Here is a 19795-nt window from a genome sequence, read left to right as displayed (position 1 = left end):
TAAAGAGGAAATAGAAGCAACACCACGAAACACGAGACACACACAAGAACAAAACAAAAGCCTAACCATATCTTTAATCCTGGCCATGTTAGCCTGAAACGGTTCCTGAAAAGAAAAGTAGAAAAGAAAAAAAGTTTACCAATTATATTAGAATTACCCAACTTACAGAATCTATTCATCACTATCTAGCTGGAGGTGACTTTCTTTTTTTTTAAATTATTTTATTACATTTTTACAGTTTTTATAATGTCAAATCAATAGTATATTACACAAATCTGGATTGCAAGAGGAAAATGTCATGAGTAAAAATATCATGACGAGAATATTGAGCTTGTGAGATAAAGAGTGCAGAAAATTGGAACAGTCCTCATGTTTTTATTTTTTTAGGGGGCGCGTGGGAAGGAGAACCAGGCTGGACTGGCGTCTGGTACTGCTAGCAGTAGCAGTAACAGCACAGAGCAGGATTAGAAACAAAGCAAAAAAAAAAACAAAAAAACAAAAAAAAAAACAGCGCCTGAATACATGTCTGACAAACTGTATCAATGAAGGCAGCCAGGCCTCTTCAGGCAAACAGCTAGTGATAAAGCAAACATGACAAAGGCTGTGTGGGATAGAGCAAGCTGGAGGGTCCGCCGTCTTCCTGCTTCTGGAGCCGTGCGATTGCGGCGCCTTTTCACTTTGGAGTTGCACGGGAAGACACAGTTTTATTTGCCACATTGGCACTCTCACATAACTAAACTCGCATCTCTGGAGGATCCTGCCAGTCTGACGGAGCACAGTGCAACGAGCAATTTGGATGTGGGGAAAACAAGTAGGGCAGTAAGATGGATTACTGAGCTCACTTCTGGTTTCCTGTGTGGCTCGCGCTGTGGGCTTGTACTGCGATCATTTCCTGCGCACCAATCATTCCCACTGCGACCTCTTTCAGATCAAGACTGGAACAGTGCATGTCATGGAGGAGGAGAGGTTCAGATCCAGTGCTCCTGTTTTGTTTGAAGCGATTTATTTTTCTAACTACATCATCTGAAACAAAGCTATTCGTACTTCTTAATGTTTCCACAAAATTTTGATGTATTTTCTTCGGTGACAGTGTAAAACAAAGTAGTGCGTATATTTAAAGACAATATGTACATTGTGTTTTGGGATATATGTACAGGTGTGAACATACAGTGACTGAAGCTCATCCAGATTGGGTGGAGAGCAGCGGCGGCATATGGACATAAACTTTAAGTTTTATTATGATATTTTGTCGTACTATTGTGATTTGTGTCACAAACAGCACACAGTAACTATAATAACCATATTTTCAAATGTATTGATATTTATTGATATTTTCATTGAACAAAAATTAGCAAAAAAAAGTAAAACCAACAATCCTAACAGCACTGACAGCCTTTGGGGGGTTTTAAACATCGTTAATCAGGATTTATTGTGACTATAATAAATCAGAATTTTTATCACAATAAGAAATTTATCACAATAAATGATGAATTATACGATAAATGCCCACCACTAATGGAGAAGCGTAAATATTTTAGATGCCACAGACTTACGATTGGGCATAGTCTGTGGCCCAATCGTAAGTCTGTGGCAACTTGACTGAGCCAATACAACAAATGAACACACTTTGATATAAGCCACTCCATTTCAGCCCTGGCTGCATGTTTAAGCTGGAAAATGAACATCTGCTGCAGTCTCGGTTATTTTATAAACTCTAGCATGTTACAACAGGTAATAGCTCTTTCAATCTTGCTAGCATAACGCTGTTTCGGCCAGATTGAAGGGGACCGAATACAAATGAAAGAATTCTCTGACTTCTATTTGCAAACAAATGTGCAAAATCCAAGTTTCATTTAATTTCTACTGCGATTAGGCACCACTCTGTGTTGGTTTATTAAACAGAATCCCTAATAAAACACATTGAAGCGTCAAAACGGTCAAGGGGTGTAAATACTTTGCAAATAACGTCCTCGTTTCCCTTCCAATCTTTCTGCACACAGTTCTTTAAAAAGCAAGCACAATACTGTTTTCATCTGGGATGTATGTTTAAGCAAAGTGCACAGGCAAATGTCAGTTATGACACAAATATGAGCAATTGTGGCTCTGGAAATGTTAAAAAACACAGTTTTAGACGATACATTGACGTTAGCTGAGGAGGAAATGTGCGTGAAACAAGAACGGCTACAGGAAGAGGATGATCCCCGGTTTGCTTGGGCAGCAAATCTTGTTGAGGTCTAACGAAGCTAACAGGGTTGCAGTGATGCTCCCAGATAAATGGACGTTTTCCCATCTATCCCCCAACGAGGCCCCTCCATCACAGTGACAGCTTGGATCAGCAGGAAAAACTAATTACGACATTCAAGTGTCGTATGACCTTAATCAAAGATCATTCGGCTCCCTGGTCTTTAGCGTTAAGGATGTTCTGTGCAGCGCTAACCTGACAAATGAGCTGTACAGAGTCGTTTTCTGTTGCTTTTTAGCTGGGCTGTCATCTGCGCTAATTTATTGGGCCTAATTATTGGGGAAACCATCTGTGGCATTGGGCTGGATGCATTTTGTTACGAACCTAATGTGTCACAGCACATAATTTACTTCTGCTTAAAAGATCTGCATGCACTAGTCCAAGTAATTGGGCTGGCTGAAGGCAAAAAACCATCACAATGCATCCGTTGACCTTGTCCTCATAGCTTCGGCAAATTGTTGCTTAAGAATTGAAATGTGTCTCAGGGTGATTAAGCGATTGTGCTGCCCTGTGCTTCACTGCTTGCAGCTGGGAGTGTGCATGTGAGCAAACCTTGGGACGGTCGGCACCCCCTCTATGTTTGGAGATGAAATGTTGGCATGTTTAATAGCCTCAAGTGAGTAAGCATGTGGGGGGAATGAGAGTGTGGGCAGCACATGGAGAACCATAATGACCTCGCTTGTGCCTGTGTGGTTCTGGAATGACTGTTTTTATTTAGGTGTAGGTTCAATGGACGGCCTCTGTTAATCCTTTATTTGCATGTTTTATTGCATGCTTTGTCCCTTTGTTTTAAAATCTCCTTCCGGGTTCATTAGTTGGATATACCAGTGCCATAATAAGACAAAAAGGTGTTTTGTTGGAGTAGCTTTTGTAAAAATCTTTTCTTTTGCATAAAATCTGTCACTATGTTTTCACATTATAATATGAGACAGATAATCTGTTGAAAAAACATCAAGCTCCTCCTTCTCCTCCCAGTGCTATTGCTGCCATCTGCCAATCAGAGCCAGGAGGAGGGTCATAGCGCTGTCAATCACCCTCGTGTATGGCCTCATGGTGGAGAAACAACTCACCGTCACAGGAAAACTGTTTATCCTCTGTCATCGGCGGCCATGGTAACTAGCCTTAGCATTTGTGGCAGCCTACGTTGTGGAGAACTACAACGTAGGCATAGAGTCGGGGGGCGGAGGGAGTGAGCGGTGCGCACAAGCATGACTGTCAATGCTAAGGACCTCCTCCTGACTCTGACTGGCTGTTTCTGACAGAGCTGTGTATCTCTGTAGATGGAAGTAGAACCACAGGAAGGGGGCAGAAGAGATTTTTATTTTTTGCAGATTGTCTGTTTCATATTATACAAGTGTGACATAGTGACAGTTTTAAAAAAAAATGTATATATATGTTTTTTTTTTTTAATGCTGCAGCTTTAAAAAACAAATGTGTGGAAAATGTCTGACAATCAATCAAAAATTGGGTCCATCAAACTTCTAAGAGATTTAGGCGTTTATTACAACAAGTGATAGTAGACGCAGCTTTCTAAAACTATAAATGAGTATGTGAAAAAAACTAAATGTGATCATCTGTGTTTAGATATCATGATTCGTGCTGCAAGCTCAGATATGTGTGAAACCACAATCACTTTGTGGCTTCATCAGAGAAAGCCGCTGTAACACCAGCTTGCGACTCTGCCTGTGCTGACGCAAACAGAATACATCTCTCACCGAAGCGTCCAATCGTTGCAAGAATTTGCCTTTCTAACCAAAAACTCCCCACAGGCTAATTCCTGAGATGAGCCCGCCTTCAGCTGCAAAGGGGAGAGCTAATTAGGCACACGGCGTGGCAGACAGAAAATAAGGTGACGAGAAAGTAAAAAGCACACAACGACATTAAAGTAAACCATTTCACATGGGTTTGCTCACAGTCGGGGATGTAAAAACAAATATTAAAAATAATTGTCTGCTGCTACTGGGTGCACAGCTCTTTGCCAAAGTATTCATGCCCCTTGATGTTTACTACGTGTTGTAATGTTGCAGCCATAAGCCTCAATGTATTTTTAACATGATTTACCGTTCAAAAAATTCAAAATAACTGAGAGGTGCCAGGACAATAACAAGGGGTTTTCAAAAAACATTCCTTGTCAAAGAAGAGTCTGGATTTTGCTCCAACCATTTTCCAATAAGCTTTGCTGTTCCCACAGCACGATGCTGCCGCCAAACTACAGCAGATTATGGCTTTCTTTATGTTTTCTTTTACGTGAGTGCCAAACAGTTCTGCCAGAAAACTGTCACACCTATCAGTGACTTTTCTGTCCAACTCATTTTACACTAGAAAAACAAAATCCTACAAAGTATTTTAGGTCTAATTTCTTATGCAAATATTATCGTACCCTTAAAATAAGACAAAACAAACTTACAAGTAACTTTTCAGCAAAGTGTACGAACGTTTACATCAATAATTCTTTAATATTGATATATATATATTTTTTTTATCAATGCCAAGATATTATTGACTTACAAGCTCCTGCACTTTACTGAAAAGTTACGTCTATGTTAGTTTTGTTGAATTTTAAGTAATCTGAGATCTTTGGACTAGAAACTAGACAAAATATGTGGTAAGATTTTGTGTTTATTTATTTCTTTTTTTTAGTGTAGCTGCAGTTTTTGCAGCTGTAATGCAGCCGGTCGGTTTCGGTGAAGGCTCACATCTTGGTAGGTTTATGGTATCCAAATTAAGGTGGCTAAATTCAAATGAAATACCACATTTCTCATATTTTTATTTGTTAAGTCCTTCCACATCGCAATTATGCACCATTTTGTTCACCTATTGCATAAAATCCCAATAAAATGCAGTTTTTACGTTTTTGGTCGTAATGACAAACGTTCAGGCTGAGCTTATACTTGTCGCTAGACGCCACGGAGCTTCAAAGTCCACACGACGACCTGACTCTAAACTCCAAAGCGACCCTCTTTCGTCTGACGGTTTATTGCATTAGATCAAATCTTTTGCTCCATTTGTCATAAGGCTGCGTATTTAAACTCCGATGCCACTGCTTTCCAGTTGCTTGTATCTGTAGGGAATGCGACGGCAGAGTCTTGTGTGTCCGTGTGACCCCGTTCCGTTTTATCTATCATGACAACTGCGTGCTCAGCAGAGCCCCTGAGAACGCAGCCCAGGCTGTCGCCATTAAATTCAGCCTTCAGAAAGGAAGGAAACTCTCCCTGCTGACTAAAAAGTTCCACTGCATCTCGGCCTGTCAGTCTCAGGACCAAATGTCACGCTATAGAAAAAAAAAAAAAAAGAAATAAATAAATAAAAGCGCGGAGGCGGCATTGATTGGGTCAAACACTTTGTACATATGTAGCAAAAATAGACGTGTGACAATCTGTCGAAGCTGAAATGAGTTTTGTTGTGTTTCTGACTGATAAGTGTTTTGATGTGCTTTGTCAGCGACTCTTGAGACAGTTTCATGTTTACTGTGGGACTTTTCTTTTTTTTTTTTGGGTTTCACAAGCATCTTGTAAAGCCATTTCGTCAATAAAGCTTTTAGTCATTTGCATATCTCAGGAGATTAACTGCTCTCATTAAATCTAAAAAAAAACAAAAAACAGAAACAATTTCAAAATTTAAATGCCTGATCTATTTATTTTATTTTTCATGTGTTAAAGTATATATTCAATTTTGTGTTAAAATGTGAATCATTTCCGTCACAACTTCAACCCTGCCTCGTTCAAGCTCCATTAAATATAGTGTCAGGATCCAAGTTGACAATGTGAGAACAGCTTATGCTGGCATACATAAAAAAATTTAAGGAAATCAGAAATAACACTGTAAATAAAGCATTAAGAGCAATTACATCTCAGAGAGCGTTTTCACAATAGTTTCATTATGGCTTTAAACACTAAACATGCACTGTATTATGTGGGAACATTTGTTCATACAAGACAAAACAGTTCAAGCAAAAATGCTCACCGAAGTGGAACGATAATCAAAGAAGGAGAAAATCTTTTTCAAGTTCGCATTTGTCAGCTTTTTCTGCCGCGCTATGCATCTGAATTTACTTTATTCTGACATCTTTCCGACATTTTGCACGGATCTGCGAGGCGGGCTGACGCTGATCTGAAAAACAAAATTAATTATTCACTGATGTATGTAGATCTAAATCCTGTTTTTGGGAGGAGGACGACGGTTTGTTTACATTCCGGATGAGATTTCATCCTAGCAAATTCAATCAAAGCGAATACTTGACATCTGACTCTTAACATGCTGAACCAGAGAAAACTGTCAAAGAAATGTATTTATTTTTTTATTAAGCTCTCTTTGATGGAGTTCCAAACTACATAGGTTTTTATTTATTTATTGAATTTTTTTATTTGGTTGGTTTGGCATTTTTCCACTGAAATTTCTTCCAATTTGGCTTTTTTCCCCCCACCTCACATGTTTCAAATAATCACACTCATTTTAAGGTCAGACAAAAACACAAAATGCAGGTTTTAAAATGATGATACTTATTGGAGGGGGAGGCTGTCCAAACCAACCTGGACCCACGTCAATAAACTAACCCCCATGTCCCTTGTTTTTGTGAATCAACTAATTAACCACATTTAATGGAAAGCTAAATTCATTTTCACTCGACTAAATACAAAATAAATAAACCTTATCAAGCAGTTTGAAGTAGACTCAAAGAAATAAAAAATACGAAATTTTTGGGTGCTACAAAAGACAAACAACTCCCCCCCCCACATTCATTTCTTCTTTTTCACATTTATGTTCAGATTGAAGAAGATGCCTTTGCATGAACTGAGTGTGATTCAGCCAACATTTTTCCATTCAAAGTTACTCCAAAAATGTACTTTTACATAGAACCAGGTGGGTTTGGAAAGCACTTTTCCCCTTAATGAATAAAATTGTCATTTGTTTCTCTTTGTCTCATATGAAAATAGGTCTGATCATGTGAAACGGAGGTGAAATCTATTTTTGAAGCTCTAAGTATAAGCAGGTTACGCTCATATTCATATTAAGCTGTGTGCTCCGACTGCAACCAGTACTTTAAATGCATGCATACATGCAGAAAAAAAAGTACTAAAACACCAAAGTTATATTTCTGTGTCACAACTTTACCAGAAATGAACTCTTTTTTTTTTGTATCTTTGTAAACAACGCACAAACGCTCCTGCTGTACCGGTGAATAGAAACTGCATAGGTTACGATTCATCTTGTTTTCATACAGAGGGAAAGGGTAAACCTGAGGTGATTCATTTGAAGTGAAGCACGCTCACTCTCTGATCAGCATGCAAGATGTAAGGATGGAGTCTTTTTTCTTCTTCTTCTTTTTTTTTTTTTAGCGAGAGCGAACGCACGCTGCCTTTTTAAAATGAGCGCTGAACATATGCTGCGATTGTAAATCAGGGCCAACGTCTCTGGGAGTTTACTTCTGCTCTTGCTCTCAGTGTTCCTGTTCCATTTGGCTGCTAATGAATAAATAAAAGGCCTCTTTAAAGTCTTTAAAGAACACTCAAGGCTGTGTTTAAAAAAAAAAGAGGAACCTGCTATGTGTGGCCAAAACTCTGAAGATTTTCTCAAGATTATTTTTAACATCGAGGTCAAAATCCAAGTTAATGATATGTATTAAGTGCAAAAAAACCCTCGACTTATTTCTGAAAAGCGTTCTCGGATTCCTCATGCTCTTGCAGTCGATAGATCCATGTATGCCGTGTCGATTGTTTCATCACTCACCCTTATTTCCATGCCCTCTCTTTTCCCATCCCACGCCCAGCTGCGTTTGGTGAAGTAGTTGACTGTCGCAAACTCTATCAGGGCAGAGAAGACAAAGGCATAGCACACTGCCATGAACCAGTCCATGGCAGTGGCATAGGCCACCTTAGGGAGGGAGTTTCTAGCACTGATGCTCAGAGTGGTCATGGTTAGGACCGTGGTGACCCCTGAAGACAGAAGGAAAACACAAACAAAGAGGTTCAGGGGAGCTAAGAGATTTTCTTTTACAATATTTGTAACTTTTAATTGGTTCAGAGTAGGGCTTAATCGTGATGAATCGATTAGTGAAATAGTCGTCAACTAATTTAGCAATCTATTGATCGTTAACTGGAGTATATAGACCTAAAGAAAAAAAAGGCAGCACAGTCAAAACTGAACAATTGATTCATTTCCCATTTAGAATAAAAAAAAAACAACAAAAACAAAAGTATTTGTTTGTAAATATGTTCAACCCAGAACTCCTCAAGAGCCATAATATCCTGGTTCATATTCTGTAAAAAAAAAAAAAAAAAAAAAAAAAATCTCCTATTTCGCACTCTTTGCATTCCAATTGTGAATACAGAAAAATACTATTTTCTCTCATTAACAGAAGTAATGCAATTGTTTACTTGCATTTTCTAATACTGTATAAAAAGCTTCAATGAAAACTCTGCCGAATGCGGCATTTTTAAAATCCGATTAATCATCAGAATAATCCAGAGATTAATCGAGAACTGAAATAGTTGCATTCCGGGTTCAGAGTGTGCGTTTAAAATCAATGATCTAACTTGAATTTGCACTTTTAGATGAAATTGGAAGTCGAGGCTCTTACATAAGCTGCTTCACATAAATCAGAAATCAGATCGCAGCGCTTCATAACGCTGACACAGTTCACTGACGTGTAAACGTCACAAGTGCACAGGGTCAGTACATCGAGTTCAGACGACCAGAAACCAGCCGCCACTGCATTACAGCATTACAATGCATCTATTGTTCTGTGTTTTTTTTCCTTTTTATTCTGTCTTAAACAAGTCTGATGCAAGAATTGTTAAATAAATGATAAATGGATAAGTGGAGCGCTCTATGGCGGTGAGTTGAGAGGAATTTGAAAGAATAAACCATCAAGTTGCAATAAATAATTAAAAGAAACAAAAACATTATATAACCACATTTTATTTTGGCTTCCGTTTGTTCAGAAAGAAGTGAGCTTTCTGCTGGTTTGGCTCAAAGCGATTCACTCCTCTGGCAGATTTAGCTTTAAAGGACTCATTTACTTTTATCAAATCGTTTATTCTGACTGGAAGTAATATTGATGCTTTTGAGTGGCCCAGAGTTGTGCCATGAAACTGATGTAGAATCTGTGGAGGGAGATAAAGATTAAAAGGTCTCCCAACCTTAAAAACTGGTGAAATAGTGAAAAATAAAAAAGCTGGTCAGAAATGACAAGCACTTGATTGTTGTAAATAACGTTTCCGTCTGATTTTCAACACATTTCCTTTCTTAAAATGTGAATAAAAAAGAAGAATTTTCTTCCTTAAATCGATTCCCCTTGTAGATTGAGATTCATGTGTCATTTCCAATCAGAAACAAGATCCTTGGAAGAATAAAAATAAGACATAAATCTAAATTTGATCGGGATGTGGGTAACGCCGAGCCCGACTGTACACTTGGTACAAGCTGCGTCATTAACGGGCCGGTGTCATCGTCAGCAAAAAGTTTAGATTGTGAAAAGCGAACAGCAGATCTCTGTCTACTAAAATGATATTAATTGGGAAATGAATCCACTGAGGTGTAAACTGAAAATTTCACAGATCATTTCACATCCCAGCCTTGTCACTTAGCAGTGGCGGGAATGAGATTTGGCTCGGACAATGGCTGCCCATCCAACCACATAAAAACAATCCTGTCTCCGTTCCAATCTATCTTATCTCATAAAAATGGACATGTACGGTTGGACAAAAAAGGCAGAGGGGGATGATTGAAATCGAAGAGCAGGGAGGTCAACCCGTTTCAGTGAGACACGACTGAGGAATCATAACAAAAAACACAGCAACACCTAGATACTAAGAATTATATTAAAAGTTAGTTACAGTATTTTGCTAAAAGGAAAATAGGTTTGGTGAGCAGAGTGAATATTCATTCTCAGAGCTGAGAAGAACAGAGTTATTTACAATAATAAATCCCTACATTGATTGAATCATATTTCATGATAAAAAAAACTGGTAAAAGACCATAAGAGAAGATAAAAGATAAATAAACGCCACATTTTTTTAGAAAGACCGCTCTTTAGTCGGATCAATATGTGAAGGTTGATTAAAAGCCACTTGGAGGAACATTGGACAGAGTGATTACAACTTTTATTTCATATTTTCTAATGCCTCTCCAATAAAAACAAACTGTAAATAAATATATTGTAATTCTTTTATGTTCTGAAGGATTCAAGCTTGCTACCTCTATCAAGAATCTTATTTAATTTTTTTATGGCTATAGTTGTTGATTTGATTTAAGTCTCTTCTTAGACATTATCTCAGAAATAAATGTCTTCTCATTTCCTGCTTTGTTGCTTGTAAAATAGCACATTTTCAACTAAAAACTCACAAAGTAGCAACACTTTAAGCAAGGGGAAGGAAGCCGTTGCATGTGGATTTTTTGCATTATATGGAAACTTTGTTTGGTCGTCCCGAAAATATTCTTAACCGATCAAGAAACCAACTAGCAATTAGCGGCACTCACCAAACACAGTGCGGGCAGGAACCGATTCCCTGTTAAGCCAGAAGGAGACCTGAGACAGTATCACTGTCATGATGCACGGAAGGTAGGTTTGAATCACAAAATAGCCAATTTTCCTTTTCAAATGGAAATATGTCGTCATCACTACATATTCTCCTGCAGGAAACAAAAACAGAGGCAGAGAGACAGAACAAGTTGTAAAGACTTTTCTTCAGACGTAGTTACAGCACAAAATTGTTACACTAAAATCTTTTTTTAAAAAAAACTGAAAAAGGATTTGAATGCAACCCTAATTAAAGATCAAAGTAACTTGTAAATTAAGCTTGCTTGTTGGAGATTTTGATGATTTCAGATGTGTTTAATTAGTCGCCATGGCCAAAAAAACCCACCAACAAAACAAACAAACCAAAAAAAAAACAAAAGAAAAAAACATGTGTGCCTTTCCATCAACGAGAGAAGTGCAATCAAGCATGAGTGGGGAAAAACATCCAGTCGGAGAAAGATGTTTTTATGGACTTTTCATTTTCAGCACATTAATTTGAATTTTAAAAGCCTCCTGGTACATTTGGGTAATATCAGAATGCAGCGTGCCGCACCTCAAAGGAGATTCAAAACCACAAGTAAGTCAGCAGTTATTCAGGTGGCTTAACCCGTTTACAGAACATTGACATTGTCCTTTGTGCCACTCTTATATGTAGATATATATTTTTGTGGAGAGTGTGAGCCTGCATCATTCTCCAGTGTTTGTATTTGTCACTGATGGCAGCAAACGGCCAGATTCACACTTTCCCTGAGCGTTGGCTCTCACTCCTGCTTTTGCAATCTGTGTTGCAGAGATACGAGAGGCTCCAGTTTCCCTGAGGTGGTTCCTCTGACCAGAATCCGACCACGACTGAAGAGGCTCAAACTTCCCTCAGCCCCGCTCTGCACTTCGTTAGAAACTAACTTGAAAAAATTTTTTGATTTTTTTTTTTAGACTAAACCAGTTCAACAAAAGTAGTTTAGGCGCTCCTAAAAGTTCCCTGTGTTTTTGAAGCATTAAAGAGCCGCCGCGGTCAAATCGACTGCGCAGGACGTTCTCGCTCGGTAAGAAATACGGTTATTTAAAAGTCTTGCAAAGTGTGAGCGAAGCACAGGTGTGTTTTGTTTGTTGTTCTGTCACACCTGAAGTCTGACAGATCTCCGGAAACGCTGCGAGTCGCCTCCTGAGAGCTACATCTGCAAACAGCTTCAGTTCTGAGGTTAAACCTTTCTGAAAAGGAGGTCGCTGCGCCTCAGTTGTAAGCTGCGCCTCTTCCCAATGATTTACAGAAACAAGCTTTTATCATCAGCTTTGCACCAAGGTCTTCCTCTCAGCTGCCTGATGCGGCAGTTTTACGTCAAACTGCCACATCGTGTCAGTGCTTCTACTGACAAATAAAAAACTTCACATGACAGCTGTGGTTATACGGGATGTCAGAATCCTGTATAAGTATTATTGTATTGTTATAGCACATATTTAAGTGAAGTTTACAAAAAAAAAAAGAGAAATAAAGTGCTCTCCACAATTTTAATTCTGTCCCCAGGGCGCAACATGGTGGCGGCAGTATCATGCTGCGGGAAGATTTTTCTTCTCAATGCACAGGAAACTGCTTCAGAATTGATAGTGAGATAGATCGAGCTAAATGCAGAGGGATTCTGGCAGCAAATGTGTAAAAACCAGAGCCAAGCATAGAGACGTTCAGCTTCTATGCACCGTAGATCTGGAACAAACTTCCAGAAAACTGCAAAAGAGCAGAAACACTGAGTTCCTTTCAGTCTAGACTGAAAGCCCGCCTGTTTAGAGTTGCTTTTGAAACATAATCAATGAAACACTAATCAACAATCTGATGTGATTGACGGCACTTGACAAAATGTAACGTTTTAATTGTTGACTGTGTTCTATGACTTTGTGTTTTTATGATATAAAGCATTTTGAAATGCCTTATTGATTGATTGATAAAGGTCATTTTGGTTATTGGGTCATTTCCCCCCCTCGATTTTAATCTTCTGAATTGTTTTTTGATTCACCTGGGAGTGCAGATCTCCCCGCTTAATGCAGCGGCCATAAAAACTGTGAAATGTGACGAAAACAGCAACTCGTCTCAGATTGTTTTCTGGTTTAAAAGCCGCAGACGGCGACTCCAAACAGGGCGGAAATGTGCGGGTAGAATCCTCGCTTTCAGCTTCTCAGCTATCTGAAGACACAATTTATCACAATTTCATGGTCTTTAAGCAAAGAAACTAAATGAAAACCAGTTTTAGCACTGAATAAGTTTTCGGTAATTCACATATCTATAATAATTAAAGCCTTTGAGATTTCTTGTAGGAGTTTCTTCCACACACCCACATGCTGCAGCAGCTTGTCTGCTCCAGTCAGACTTAAAATCCTGGGGCATTGCAAAAATGCTAATCTTTATCTCAGAACATGAACACTTAAGAATATTCTAATGTTACCTGTAAAATATCTTAAAAAGGCTTTTATGAGTTCATTATTCATCCTCTCTGTGTCCCTGGAGATGAAATTGTTGTACGTCCAAGCTCCCATAAGGATTACTATTTTTCAAAATGTATTTAAATGCAAACTGCTAAGAATCAAGAGAATGTTTAATTGCAAACTATGACGTAAAACATTCTTAGCAGCCATTCTTAGATTTGTACCCACTTTTGTCTGATTTTAATTTTGTTTCCGCAGTGGAAATGAACCTTTAAGAGGCTGAAAATATAAACCAAGCAAAGTTTTGACTTCCAGTGGAACAACAGCTGAAGCTATTTTAAGAAAAATGGGTTAAAAAAAGTTTAGTGTCGAGAAGTTTGGAGCTGTTAGAGGTACAGAATATCGACTCAGGTGGGCTGAATCCAAATACACACCACACTTTTCAGATTTCCTTGCGTTGATCTATCACATAACATGTAAAATGCTGTAATTTGTTTATTTAACACTGGTCTTTGCTTGTGTACAGCTCTGACTGTATACAGATGTTAAGATGATTCACTGAGAAACCTCAGAGACCATCAGCAGACTCCAGGCTTTAATTGATCTCGGTTTTAACAAACAGCAGGTTCACCAGGTTGTTCGGCCTTCAGCTGCCTTACACTGCAAGCTAACCTGGAAGAATCTATTTCTATACCCACGAGTGTTGACCAATATTGCACTTAGTCATTGACTATTGCCTCAAGACTCAACGTTTTCTAAGGGTTGCATTACATCCCGGGTTCCTTCAGGTCTGTCTAAGGTTTTTCCCTTAAGCAGGATTAAGATACAAATGTACAGAAAACACAGAGATTTCCATGGTAACCGTGGAAATGGACCTTACCAAGCTCCGCCCACAACCGACCCACGTGACCGCAAGTCTCACAAGCAAAGCCTCGCGGTGCCTTGTTGGGGCCTGCCATGCAAAGCAATGGCAGGAACCTATTGCTATTGTCGGAGAAAGTGTCTCTTTAATTGGGGCCTGCCATGCAAAGCAATGGCAGGAACCTATTACTCTACACCCAACAAAGTGTCTCTTTATAATTCTTTATTTTTCTTCCGTAACCGTTAATGCGGCTCATACCGCTGGGTGCACACCTACAAATGAGGTATCAAAACGTGCAGAAAATTCACGCCATTGGAGCTATTATTTTTGGTGGGATTTGGGGTTAACGTGGCGACATAATTCGCAAAAAACTACGAAAAAAACCCCATTATAAGTCAATGGGAAAAATCCTGGAAATACCCTATTTTTGAGGATTTTCTGTGTCGTCACAAATTCACCTAGAAATGCCATTCAAATTTCATTTTGTAGATACGTCTGTGATCTCTTCGAAAGTGAAGACGGCTCGTCGATACCAGTTACGGTTTGTCCACAATTTGTCTCTAAGCGACCCAAAGTTTCTCATTTTTCCTAAAGTTAGAGTGCTTCTCTCGCTGATTAGAGTGAGAGATGAAGACAACTTTTTCAGCCCAAATCATTTTTGAAATCGCCATCACGCCCACAAATATCGCACGATTAGTATCAAAATCGGTCCTGACATTGATACGCCTGTCTGCTCCGGTAAAATGTTTTCGAAATTTATCTAGACCGTACGGTTTTCTGTCACGGTGCTTCAGAGCAAAGTCATGCGACAGGATTTTCTGAGGCTCTCAGGCTCTTTCACTAACACTTCACACCTTGGTGTGAAACTTATTTAACATAGCAACGGAACTCAAGAGGCTATTGGCTGCTGGTTTGGACTACAAATACGCATCATTGTAGTTCTATCTATCCTCAGTTGAAACAGATCAGGACTGAACTGGCCTTTAGAACTACGTGCTGCTATGGGCTGTATATAACTGATTTAACTCAGTAACTGTTACACATGGGATTAGTTTTGAACTTTAAAATGAAGCTTAACAAAAAATTCAAAATAAAAGCCTTGAATATTTTTACATCAGAAAATTGCTCTTTTGAGCTTTATATAACTGATTTAACCCAGCAATTGTTACACATGGGATTAGTGTGGCAATTTAAAATTAAGCTTGATGAAAATTTCACAATAAAAGCCTTGAATATTTTTACATCATGTAATTGCTCTTTTTGGCTTTATTTGACTTTTTCATCCAAAGCACTGTTACACATGGTATTAGTTTGGCCCTGTGAAATGAAGCTTAACAAAAAATTCAAAATAAAAGCCTTGAATATTTTTACATCAGAAAATTGCTCTTTTGAGCTTTATATAACTGATTTAACCCAGCAATTGTTACACATGGGATTAGTTTGGAACTTTAAAATTAAGCATATTGAAAATTTCAAAATAAAAGCCGAAATGAAGCATACTGAAAATTTCAAAATAAAAGCCTTGAATATTTTTACATCATGTAATTGCTGTTTTTGGCTTTGTATGACTTTTTCATCCAAAGCACTGTTACACATGGGATTAGTTTTGAACTTTAAAATGAAGCTTAACAAAAATTTCACAATAAAAGCCTTGAATATTTTTACATCATGTAATTGCTCTTTTTGGCTTTATTTGACTTTTTCATCCAAAGCACTGTTACACATGGTATTAGTTTGGCCCTTTGAAATGAAGCTTAACAAAAATTTCAAAATAAAAGCCTTGAATATTTTTACATCAGAAAATTGCTCTTTTGAGCTTTATATAACTGATTTAACCCAGCAATTGTTACACATGGGATTAGTGTGGCAATTTAAAATTAAGCTTGATGAAAATTTCAAAATAAAAGCCTTGAATATTTTTACATCAGGTAATTGCTGTTTTTGGCTTTATTTGACTTTTTCATCCAAAGCACTGTTACACATGGTATTAGTTTGGCCCTTTGAAATGAAGCATACTGAAAATTTCAAAATAAAAGCCTTGAATATTTTTACATCAACTACTTGCGTTTTCAGCATTATATAACTGATTTAACCCAATGACTATTACACATGGGATTAAAATAGACTGTTTTGCATGAGCAGCAGATAGATCCTCTATTGCACATGTGTCAAACTCAAGGCCCGCGGGCCACATGTGGCCCGCTACGTCATTTTATGTGGCCCTCTCCCCCCTACCACCGTTTTACAGCCCCATTGATTGACTTAAAATAGGTTTTGAGCACGAATTGACTACAAACTACATATCCCATAATGCCTTCCGATTCTTACCAACCAACATTACGGCTTCTCGCCACTAGAGTGCAGCAGAGTCACCTCAAGCTGATTATTAATTTTCCCAGCGAATAAAACTGAAACATCGACAAGCTAAGAAGCTAAAGAGCGAAGTTCCGTGATGTTTCAATCGAGGACTTTTACTTTTACCGTCTACTGCCCCTGATTTGATGCCGCAGCTTCGACTCCACGCAGCTCGTGTTTTGTCCACGTTTGGAAGCACCTATCTGTGCGAACAGATGTTTTCAATAATGACTTTAAACAAGACCAAGACCAGATCGCGCATTACTGACGAAAACCTACACGCCGTTTTGCGGATTGCCACAGAACAGAACTAAAACCAGACATGGACGAACCGACCAGGGGAAAACGGTGCCTGACATCCGGCCAGAAAACATTGGTAAGCACAAACAAACTACATTTAAATAGAATGAATGTAAAACCAAAACTCAGTATACTGGAATATGCATATAGTTTATTGATTTTGCTTGTGTTTTGTGTTTATTTACAGAACACAACACAATGAGGATGTGTGTGAGTTGGTGACAGGGTGAAGAGGGATCAGCGTTGTGTTCAAGGACAGGCAACGTCACCTCATTGTTTTGTTCTTATGTGAAATGCATGTTCGTTGTGTAATAAATAACGAAAAAGTTTTGTGAATGAAGTTGAGAGTTAATATCAAAACTTGTTTTTTATTATTTGTCTGCTTATCTTCAAAGCAGACAAAGAATAATTTTCCCAGCGAATAAAACTGAAACATCGACAAGCTAACGAGCTAAAGAGCGAAGTTTAGCTGAGCAGTTTAAAAATACTGAGCATATTTTTAAACTGCTCAGTTTAAAAATACTGTAATTTTTAAACTGAGCAGTAATTTTACATCCATGCAAACTCAAATGTAATATTTAAAACTTGAATACATAAAATCAGTTATTTAACAATATGAGGTGTTGTTTAAAAATAAAAAAGATAGCAATTTCTTTTTATTGCAGAGACATTAGATTCTTAAATTTATGGTATTCTTTAAATGTTGTAATTTTGGTTCATTGTAAACTTTACCTGTAAAAAGTTTGTAGAAATCTTTAACATAAGGTCAATATATATTTTTAAACTGTGATATGTTGTGTGTGTGCGTTATTGAAAATTTATATTTGTGACAATCATTAGGTAAATGCTAATGAACTGCCTTCCTGCAGTTTATGAGCATTGAACTGTTACTAAACAGTTCAATGCAAGGTTCATTAGCGTTAGCATTTTAGCTTCAATAAGCTATTAGCTATTTATTTTACTTTTTAGCAATGTTTAGTATACTGAATGGAGTAAATCAATTACAGAAAATATCCTAGTGATTTCCCACATACTGATGAAAGCAATGACGCTAACATTAGCGTTTCTGCTGATTTTAGCTGATATACTTACTTTATAATACTGAATGGTGCACGTCCGCCTCGCTTAACGTTCTTGCGGTTCTCCGCGTGCCACTGATTACGTCGCGGCGTTCTTTAGCGTCGACGCCGATTTGTGGCGTGACGACGCCGGGCCCATGCCCGACGGGCGCGCCTTGGCAGGCCCCGGCTAAATTTCTTCCGAAATTTTCTAGTTGGGGCCTGCCATGCAAAGCAATGGCAGGAACCTATTACTATTGTCGGAGAGAAGCGTCTCTTTAATATTCTTCTTCTTTATTTTTCTTCCGTCACCGTTAATGCGGCTCATACCGCTGGGTGCACACCTACAAATGAGGTATCAAAACGTGCAGAAAATTCACGCCATTGGAGCTATTATTTTTGGTGGGATTTGGGGTTAACGTGGCGACATAATTCGCAAAAAACTACGAAAAAAAACCCATTATAAGTCAATGGGAAAAATCCTGGAAATACCCTATTTTTGAGGATTTTCTGTGTCGTCACAAATTCACCTAGAAATGCCATTCAAATTTCATTTTGTAGATACGTCTGTGATCTCTTCGAAAGTGAAGACGGCTCGTCGATACCAGTTACGGTTTGTCCACAATTTGTCTCTAAGCGACCCAAAGTTTCTCATTTTTCCTAAAGTTAGAGTGCTTCTCTCACTGCTTAGAGTGAGAGATCAAGACAACTTTTTCAACCCAAATCATTTTTGAAATCGCCATCACGCCCACAAATATCGCACGATTAGTATCAAAATCGGTCCTGACATTGATACGCCTGTCTGCTCCGGTAAAATGTTTTCGAAATTTATCTAGACCGTACGGTTTTCTGTCACGGTGCTTCAGAGCAAAGTCATGCGACAGGATTTTCGAGGCTCTCAGGCTCTTTCACTAACACTTCACACCTTGGTGTGAAACTTATTTAACATAGCAACGGATCTCAAGAGGCTATTGGCTGCTGGTTTGGACTACAAATACGCATCATTGTAGTTCTATCTATCCTCAGTTGAAACAGATCAGGACTGAGAACTGGCCTTTAGAACTACTTGCTGCTATGGGCTGTATATAACTGATTTAACTTAGTAACTGTTACACATGGGATTAGTTTGGAACTTTAAAATTAAGCATATTGAAAATTTCAAAATAAAAGCCCTGAATATTTTTACATGACGTAATTGCTCTTTTTGGCTTTATTTGACTTTTCCATCCAAAGCACTGTTACACATGGGATTAGTTTGGAACTTTAAAATTAAGCATACTGAAAATTTCAAAATAAAAGCCTTGAATATTTTACATGACGTAATTGCTCTTTTTGGCCGTATATGACTTTTTCATCCAAAGCAATGTTACACATGGGATTAGTTCGGAACTTTAAAATGGAGCATAATAATAATTTCAAAATAAAAGCCTTGAATATTTTTACATCAGGTAATTGCTGTTTTTGGCTTTATGTGACTTTTTCATCCAAAGCACTGTTACACGTGGTATTAGTTTGGCCCTCTGAAATGAAGCATACTGAAAATTTCAAAATAAAAGCCTTGAATATTTTTACATCATGTAATTGCTTTTTTTGGCCGTATATGACTTTTTCATGCAAAGCACTGTTACACATGGGATTAGTTCGGAACTTTAAAATGGAGCATAATAATAGATTCAAAATAAAAGCCTTGAATATTTTTACATCATGTAATTGCTCTTTTTGGCTTTATTTGACTTTTTCATCCAAAGCACTGTTACACATGGTATTAGTTTGGCCCTTTGAAATGAAGCATACAGAAAATTTCAAAATAAAAGCCTTGAATATTTTTTACATGAAGTAATTGCTCTTTTTGGCTTTATTTGACTTTTTCATCCAAAGCACTGTTACACGTGGTATTAGTTCGGAACTTTGAAATGAAGCATACTGAAAATTTCAAAATAAAAGCCTTGAATATTTTTACATTACGTAATTGCTCTTTTTGGCTTTATTTGACTTTTTCATCCAAAGCACTGTTACACATGGTATTAGTTTGGCCCTTTGAAATGAAG

General features: G+C 38.0%; 1 protein-coding gene across 3 annotated transcripts in view; it reads right to left on the bottom strand.

Moving 5' to 3' along the window:
• gabra3 (gamma-aminobutyric acid type A receptor subunit alpha3) overlaps positions 1 to 19795 on the bottom strand; it is a 138377-nt gene that overhangs the window by 5619 nt on the left and 112963 nt on the right. For 2 of the 3 annotated variants that reach the window (XM_032576866.1, XM_032576865.1), the window contains exons 8-10: positions 10721 to 10873; positions 7970 to 8175; positions 67 to 105 (exon numbers count right to left, since the gene is read on the bottom strand). In XM_032576866.1, the coding sequence (XP_032432757.1) occupies positions 67 to 105; positions 7970 to 8175; positions 10721 to 10873 (398 nt within the window). The remainder of the gene's footprint in view (positions 1 to 66; positions 106 to 7969; positions 8176 to 10720; positions 10874 to 19795) is intronic. The other variant, XM_032576867.1, reaches the window with a different exon arrangement.

The sequence above is a fragment of the Xiphophorus hellerii genome, chromosome 11 (assembly GCF_003331165.1).
Source record: "Xiphophorus hellerii strain 12219 chromosome 11, Xiphophorus_hellerii-4.1, whole genome shotgun sequence".
Classification (NCBI taxonomy): Eukaryota; Metazoa; Chordata; class Actinopteri; order Cyprinodontiformes; family Poeciliidae; genus Xiphophorus; species Xiphophorus hellerii.
Note: the sequence above shows the minus strand (reverse complement) of the source record. Positions and strands in the feature narration are given on the sequence as shown.